Below are 8,494 nucleotides of genomic sequence, written 5' to 3'. Positions count from 1 at the left end.
AAACGTAGATTGGACCGGCACATCAGTATTTCAGCCTGGTTTATGGAAGACGGAGGTGGAGCTCGTTGGTGTAATTGACGTCTCGTTAGTCGGAGGAGGCACTTCACGGTGCAGGACCTTTTTGTGTTACACGCCAACTTAATGGTTTTGTGAATCATCTATGATATTTATGTGTACTAATAGATCGAAAATACAACAATTTGTTACGCATTATCGTACATGGAAACCTGCAGTTTGGTCAGTGGGAATTACGCCGCTGAGATCTAAAGAAGCAGGGTGCCGCAGGTGAATTTATTGGTAGGCTACAGACGACGTAAAGTTAACGAAGTCTTACCAAACGTTACCTGTGTGAATTTAACCTTTTCGGATTTAAAACTGGAATATGATCTGGTTTCAAACACCCAAAGGTCAGTTCCCTACCGACAAACATTTAATCAGCGACTTAGATTTCTTGTAAATGTTTTAATGTTATTTCCGTTCCGTTATTGCGTATTAACACAGCCGTTTGTATAATTAGGGCCAATTTACCTTTCTACAGGCCTGCTGTAATTTGTGGCATGTTTATCAAGTTTTAACACTTGTTTGTTAAACTTGCGAACGCGTTATTTGTATGTGAGCATTATTACAAGCGAATGTGTGTATGTCTTGAGATATAAGAACAGGAAAAGAGAGGCAGGAAGAGGTTTAACTTCAAATTGGGCTCGACACTGCAGATATTTTTTGCAGATTGTTATCTTTGTGGCTGTTTGTCACTAAGCTAGCTTTGTGGCCGTGGAGCTGGGCTGTGCGCAGGCATGAAGTCCTGTGTGCTGGAAAAAACGACTTCGCATTTCGAGACAATCTGGGTCATCATGAACTCAGAGAATGGAAAGTGAAAACGTCAAAGTGCCGACCACACTTGTATATATGTATATTCATGTCTCAAACTCTTACAGGTAAAATACGCCACTCATGCTGCAAACACACACACAATCATTCAAATGAATGATTGTGTGTGTGTTTGCGTGTTCTGTTGCCAGGTTCGTTTTTGGAATAGAAAAACCCACTGCTGATTAACGCAGGCATGTGTGTAACCCTAACCCACACACATGAATCCCTGGTTGCAGAGACATAATGATGCTGCCCACTCAACGAAACACCACCACAGCAGCAAGAAGGTACAGCCCACGCCCTCAAATACACCTCCACACATACAGGTAGACTCCCACTCTATGAAACACCGCTGTCCTATGGGGTTCCCCTACAGGCCCCATACACTTTGATACACATAGATTGGATTGGAAAAGGTTAATTTTTATCTTGTTTCCTCAACCGATTGAGTGTTTTCAACAGCAGTTGGTATCTGACTGAGAGCCGAAGATAAAAGTAGAACAGTTTCATGTTTACTGGATTGGAATTTCTCACGCGCTAGCATAGGGGGAGAGAGTCGGGAGGAGAGAGGGTGTCAGAGAGAGAGAGAGAGGGAGGGGGGGGGGTGGTCCAGGGGGTCCAGGAGATGTAGGGTCGGAAAGAGGGAGAGGGAGAGAGGGAGAGTTAGACTGGTCTATTCAATAGCTTTCCGTGCGAGATTACAGTATCTCTCATTGATTATATTGATTTTATGTAAAGCATCTTGAGCTACAATTCTTGTATGAAATGTGCTATATAAATAAAGTCTTACTTACTTACTTACTCTCATGGCTGCCTCTTCCGATCCCTCCCTCCCTCCAATGCCCATCTGTCTGCTGGGAAGTTGTCAGAGCGTGTCGACCAACACCCCCGAGGAGGACGACGAGACCATGAGCAAGGGTTGTGAGAAGGACGCTGTTCCCGATCCCGCATCCAGCCCCCACCCTTGCCGTCAAAGCCCGCCTGGCCACCACGCCAGCTTTCTCGGCCACTCTACTTTCCGCCGACAAGGTCATATGAGAGATCAGGATGCGCACCCACAACGACACGCCGGAAATCACGCCCGACCGCTGCCGAGCTTTGGCCTTTACCAGCCTCCGCTGGGTCTGCCCGCTGGCTACAGCCAGCCTACACCCTTCCCCAGCGGGGCAGAGGGCTCCTGGCTTCACCCCAGCTATGCCAGCAGCTGGTCTGGGCCTGGGGCCTACCTCAGCAGCCTTCCCTCCTGCCTGGTGCCTGGAGATTACCACAGCTACCCACTGCAGAGCCCTTATTCCTCCAGCAAATCTATCTCCCTCCCAGGCAGGTACAGCCCCAGCATGGGCAGCCTGGAGCAGCCTGGCTCCCTCCACTCTAACCCTCCCTCAGCAGACATGCACCAACACACCCTTCCTTCATATTACTGCTCGCCCCAGGGGGCAGCCTGCTGTGCTCAGTGCCCCGTTGACCTCTTCAAAATGGGGCCTGTGCCTCACCAGGGTCCCAGGCTTGGATGCTGGCCTCCTTATGACCCTTTGTGTGAGTACAAAATGTTGCCTTTTTTGGTAAAAATGTTTGCCCTGTGTTGAGATAAAAAAAAAAATATATATATATATATATATATATGACGTTGACAGTCTAATTTGTCTTTCAGGTTCAGATACTTGCCGGCCTCCAATTGGAGGCCACATGCACAGGTGAGTTAGCTAGTGTGTAGCCTCTGGCACAGTCACACTTCAAATAAAGAAAAGCTTTAAACTGATTTGAGTTTACATTGGGAGAAAACAAAAATAATTAATTTAACTAATGTAACCAAATCTTTTCCTCACAGCTCCCGCGTGCACCCCAATGTTCCCAAAGCTCAGCTAGGCAGTACAGCACTGTCCCTGGAGCAGAGTAAGTACTTCCTGCTGTACGGGTCACAACAGGAAGCTGTTTAGACTGCTGAAGTCTGAGAGAGTGAGGGGACTTTTTCATTAAGTCCGGATCCTCAGATATTCTATGACATGACAATTTTACTGAACATAGTTCTTGTTGGTTAATCTACTTTGTTCATTTCAATCACCTTAGTTAACATCACATTTGAGTAAAAAAAAAAAAAAAATATATATATATATGTTTCATTCTTGTTTGAAACCTTCCCCACAGGAAGGGTGTTTGTGACTTACGAGGCAGACAACGAAAAGCACGTAAACGATGTGATCAACTTTGTGGGTCTCCTCCGACACAACGGCTTCGATACGCACGTGAGCGCTCCTACTTTTCACTGTGTAGCAATGGACTCAGGTTTTCATTCCAAATACGAACAACACAATGGTCAAAATTAAGTCAAAAATACAAGACAAACCTGTTGGGGACAGTTTGGCACAAACACCTTTTACCGTATATTGTCAGTCATACTCGTCATGATGGGCAGGTGTTTGTCTACATAACTAACTCAATCCCGCTTATATTTATTACACCTGTCACAGAATTATGACCATGATTTTTGAGTTGCTTGGAAACTTCTGCTGCAAGTGCTCTAAAAGTGCATCACAGTCACACACATTCTTTACAAACAAAAAACCTTTGTCTGCAGATTGACATGTTCGAGCAGCAGTTTAGGAGCATAAGCAAGATTGACTTCATGGAGAGGTACCTCAGTGAGGTAAATGCTGTTTTATGAACTTAATGAGTTACGGCTCAACATTCCTGTCGGGCCCCTCTCGTTTGATAAATAAATCAACAAGGATGTTCAAGAAAGCACTTTCAAAAGTGCAGGTACTTATTCTAATCAGGCTTTAAACTGTCTGTAACTTGAATTACAGTTTCGTTCTGAAATGAAATGTAATTAAGTTGTCTCCACTTGAACGTTTCTCAATTGTACTTACTACAGTAGCAGGCCGCTGTAGCATACGGTACATATCCTACAAGTGTGTATTTTCTTTTAAAACTTGTGTTTAGGTCCCCAAAGTTGTACAGTGTACAAGCACTCCTGGTGTTGAATCAACACTATGAAATTGACTGTGTTGTATTTTATGATTTGATTTTCTAAAACCCCAAACGTTTCCCGTCTCGTCTGCTGACAGAAGGAGTACCTGATCATCATCGTCATCAGCCCCAAATACTACGAGACAGTGACTGCCGCCCCGGTTAGTCTGCAACACGACGAGCAGACGCTCGCCACAGTCTACATCCACAAGCAGGTCTGTACTGCAGCGAGACGCTCACCAGCGCCTTCAGCCAGGGTTGAAGGTTTGTTATAAATTTGGGCGGGACAGTTTTTATTTGTGTGTTGTAAAGGAAACTAAAATGTTAAGCTATTAATCCTAGCTATTAAGTTACTATTCCTGTTTACGTTGTATGATTATGGGCTCTTGTCAGAGTGGAAAGGTTTGCTATGACATTTTTACGATTGATTGGTGCCTCTTCCAGGAATGATGCTTGTGATTTTGTGATTGGTTCCTAGTCTTACTTCCTTCTTGCTCTTGCTGTTGCAAACCCTCCATCTGAACCCTCCCACCCAACAACAGCTGCCTTCCTAACTAGAGCTCTGTTTGAATTTGTATCTTACTGGGCTCAGACGTAACTGGCTGTTGATACAGCATGTGTACATACGTTTACATTTAGTCATTTAGCAGACGCTCTTATCCAGAGCGACTTACAGTAAGTACAGGGACATTCCCCCCGAGGCAAGTAGGGTGAAGTGCCTTGCCCAAGGACACAACGTTAGTTGGCATGACTCCATAGTACATAGAGATTAGTGTTAACAGGTGCTAAAATCAACATGCTTCATCTGGCCCGTCTATTGAACCGATAATCTCTCTCTGTTTTTGTTACTCAGCTACAGAATGAATTCATTCACAACGGGAGCAAGAACTTCAGATTTATTCCTATTGTGTTTCCTGGAGCCCAGAAGGTAAGTGTTTCATCTTACCATCTAACCCTACTTTATTCCTATTGTGTTTCCTGGAGCCCAGAAGGTAAGTGTTTCATCTTACCATCTAACCCTACTTTATTCCTATTGTGTTTCCTGGAGCCCAGAAGGTAAGTGTTTCATCTTACCATCTAACCCTACTTTATTCCTATTGTGTTTCCTGGAGCCCAGAAGGTAAGTGTTTCATCTTACCATCTAACCCTACTTTATTCCTATTGTGTTTCCTGGAGCCCAGAAGGTAAGTGTTTCATCTTACCGTCTAACCCTACTTTATTCCTATTGTGTTTCCTGGAGCCCAGAAGGTAAGTGTTTCATCTTACCATCTAACCCTACTTTATTCCTATTGTGTTTCCTGGAGCCCAGAAGGTAAGTGTTTCATCTTACCATCTAACCCTACTTTATTCCTATTGTGTTTCCTGGAGCCCAGAAGGTAAGTGTTTCATCTTACCGTCTAACCCTACTTTATTCCTATTGTGTTTCCTGGAGCCCAGAAGGTAAGTGTTTCATCTTACCGTCTAACCCTACTTTATTCCTATTGTGTTTCCTGGAGCCCAGAAGGTAAGTGTTTCATCTTACCATCTAACCCTACTTTATTCCTATTGTGTTTCCTGGAGCCCAGAAGGTAAGTGTTTCATCTTACCATCTAACCCTACTTTTTAAAGTAGTTTTGTCTCTTGAACAGAGATCTTATTGGGATTTTTATTTTTGTTTGAATTGTTTATCACTTGTATTATTGTTTTTATTGATTTTATGTAAAGCACCTTGAGCTACAATTCTTGTATGAAATGTGCTATATAAATAAAGACTTACTTACTTACCTCATTGAGAAGGAGACTGATAGAGGGGAGACAGTGAGAGATATCGCAAGAGGGAGAAAGAGTGAAAGAGGGGGGGGGAGAGAGACAAGAGAGCTGAGATGTGCTATAAGGCCTGTAGTGTCAACAGGTTTTACAACCTAACATCGGATCATGCATGTACTCAATTTCCTGGTCTGGCTTTGACAAAGATGACTTTGTGTTTACATTAGCTACATAACTTTCTGAAGGAGGATATTTAAAGGACACCAGACTGACATTGCTAAGCTTGGATGATCCTTCCTCAAGGAATAATAATAATGTGTTTTCAGCTCACCTTGAAATAATAAGACTTTATTTATATAGAACATTTCATACAAGAATTGCAGCTCAAGGTGCTTTACATAAAATCTGATATGATACTCTTGTTTTTGCTCCTTTTTGATAATGTGCTTTCAGCTCACCTTGAAATAATGACTAATAATAATAAGACTTTATTTATAAAGCACATTTCATACAAGAATTGCAGGTCAAGGTGCTTTACATAAAATCAATAAAAAACAATAATACAAGTAATAAAACCCAATAAAAGCAAAAAAATAAAGATTGTTTGTTGTGTGTGTGTGTGTGTGTTCCCTGCTCTGTGTGCTGGTCAGTGCCATGTCCCCACCTGGTTACAGAACACCCACGTGTACAGCTGGCCCCGGAACCGTGACGACATCCTCCGACGCCTGATGAGAGTGGAGAAGTATAACCCTCCACCCATCGGTGAGCTGCCCACCATCATCTCCATACCCATCTAGCCCCCAGCGCCGCCTAGCCCCCAGGGCCGCCTAGCCCCCAGGGCCGCCTAGCCCCCAGGGCCGCCTAGCCCCCAGGGCCGCCTAGCCCCCAGGGCCGCCTAGCCCCCAGGGCCGCCTAGCCCCCAGCGCCGCCTAGCCCCCAGCCCCACCTAGACCCCAGCCCCGCCTAGACCCTGCCCCCAGCCCCACCTAGACCCCAGCCCCACCTAACCCGGCCCGCTGTGGAGGTGAAGTGGGGTGGTGAGGATGACTCCTGGACATTTAAAAATGGGAGGGTTTGACCTCACGGAGTCTCGCATCAAAAGCCTTGCTTGAACTTGGACTGTTGTTTCCTGCTAAACTGACCATTGGCCCCGCTGTGACGAGGCGGGATCTCTGTGCTGCTGTATGAAGCAGCAGGACCTGCAGGTGCACCACCTGGACACGGGGCTTGTGCACAGTTTAACTGCTCCTGTCACTGAAGACAAGTGGCTGGCATGAAGACGCTTTCATTATTTTCACAATGTGAGGCACTGAACATATTTACAGTAAGTGCAAACTGTTTTTTTTACTTCATGCACTAATAGCAGCTGTAGCCTCAGGTCTGCGATTGCACAGCATTTCTGAGTCATACATTCATGTGTTATTGAGTCATACAGTAGAATAATGTATAACATAATTGATGGTGAACATTGTGACACAGAGCTTGTTAAGTTCCTTAGAAGATTCACTTGATGTTTTTGCTGATTGTGCAGGTAGTTGCTTCCTCCTTGCTCTGTCGTCTACATCATGTACGTCAGACTGTCTTCCTATGTAGTTCATCACACTGTATTTGCTGAACTATATGATAACGTTAATCCAAAGAAAACGTGTGTGTAGGGGGGGGGGGGATTTATAGAATTGGATATAGTTTTTTTCTTTTTTAAGATATCTTTTTTGGCCTTTTTATTGATTTGCTGGATGGCAACAAAGATACAAGAAATGTATGGGAGAGGGGAAGACACATAGAAATATTCCAGGGCAGAATCAAACTGGCCACTACATTGTGGCCCACCCAGGAATTCATACGGTCTCAGTTTAAATCCCCTTACAAGCTAATGTGTGTAAAATAAGTAATTGGCGCTAAGCCTATGGGTGTTTTAAGTGCAGGATCCAAGTGCTTTCTTGGGTCTCTATCATGGATGACTATAGAGGACAGAGAACCAGTTATATCCTGGGGCTGTCTGTTCATCAAATGTTCTTTTCTGTACATTTAGTTTTTTCCCCTTCCCATGTTTGTACAGGCTGCTGTACTTTAGTGGTGATTCCTTAGATTATCATAGCTGGATGTATAGAAGAGTACAGCTAGTGGCATGACTCCAACACAGGAACTTGTAGGTGTAAAGGTATGTGTAATTTGGTCTGACCGAACATGCCCTTGATAATTGCTTCAACATATGTTTACCTCCTATTCAGGTAAGGTGTGTACCTAATAGTTAAATGTCACTTGTGAAATGGTGTCGTAAAATAAGATCTTGCTCAACACCCAATGTGACTTGAAGCTGGTTACTGTTAATTATGCTATTGTCAGACACTCACTCTCAAACATACTTGTGAAAAAATCTAACCTACAACTGAAATAATGCACATACCCTTTTATCTTTTATTAATGTAGGGAGTCAGGTGGCTGAGCGGTTAGGGAAGCGGGCTAGTAATCTGAAGGTTGCCAGTTCGATTCCCATCCGTGCCACATGACGTTGTGTCCTTGGGCAAGGCACTTCACCCTACTTGCCTCGGGGGAATGTCCCTGTACTTACTGTAAGTCGCTCTGGATAAGAGCGTCTGCTAAATGACTAAAAATAAATGACTAAATGTAAATGTAATGTTTGTTTCTCCCCCCCCCTCCTCAAAAATGTTCTTGAATGTTTTCTTTGCCATGGCTGTATGTATTTATAATCAAGACAAGTTGGCCATTTCTATAGCTGTAATTTGCTTTGCCTGACATTGTGCTTTCATGTGAATACCTTACAGTATTTGATGTTGAAACTTTCATAATAGTGGCTTTTTCCCCCAGTACCTATGGGTATGGTATAGGTAATACCACTACGTTTTTAGTGTTGCACAACTCATCTATTGCTCTACACACAGACAAGCAG

At 43.9% G+C, this 8,494-nt stretch overlaps 1 protein-coding gene across 2 annotated transcripts; it reads left to right on the top strand.

Annotated features, from left to right (window-relative positions):
* The first annotated feature begins 57 nt into the window (after positions 1-57).
* On the top strand, positions 58-7,372 carry traf3ip2l (TRAF3 interacting protein 2-like). 2 transcript variants are annotated; one of them, XM_062450372.1, is made up of 10 exons: positions 58-407; positions 1,107-1,157; positions 1,733-2,406; positions 2,522-2,564; positions 2,699-2,763; positions 3,016-3,113; positions 3,446-3,514; positions 3,936-4,052; positions 4,691-4,765; positions 6,234-7,372. In XM_062450372.1, exons 2-10 carry the CDS (start codon positions 1,114-1,116, stop codon positions 6,378-6,380), a joined length of 1,332 nt encoding a protein of 443 aa, XP_062306356.1. In that variant the 5' UTR covers positions 58-407; positions 1,107-1,113; the 3' UTR covers positions 6,381-7,372. The 2 variants fall into 2 exon arrangements, with proteins under 2 accessions (XP_062306356.1, XP_062306355.1); XM_062450371.1 differs by having other exon boundaries at positions 1,107-1,196.
* The last annotated feature ends 1,122 nt before the right edge of the window (positions 7,373-8,494 follow it).

Source organism: Osmerus eperlanus, chromosome 24 (assembly GCF_963692335.1).
Source record: "Osmerus eperlanus chromosome 24, fOsmEpe2.1, whole genome shotgun sequence".
NCBI lineage: Eukaryota > Metazoa > Chordata > Actinopteri > Osmeriformes > Osmeridae > Osmerus > Osmerus eperlanus.
Note: the sequence above shows the minus strand (reverse complement) of the source record. Positions and strands in the feature narration are given on the sequence as shown.

Bases quoted from the DNA above. Each gene is read 5' to 3' on its own strand.
- traf3ip2l (XM_062450371.1), top strand. From the start codon at position 1,114: ATGATGCTGCCCACTCAACGAAACACCACCACAGCAGCAAGAAGGTAC. The intron at 2,407-2,521 runs GTGAGTACAAAA...TTTGTCTTTCAG, and splicing joins GCCTCCTTATGACCCTTTGT to GTTCAGATACTTGCCGGCCT. The intron at 4,053-4,690 runs GTCTGTACTGCA...TTTGTTACTCAG, and splicing joins CAGTCTACATCCACAAGCAG to CTACAGAATGAATTCATTCA.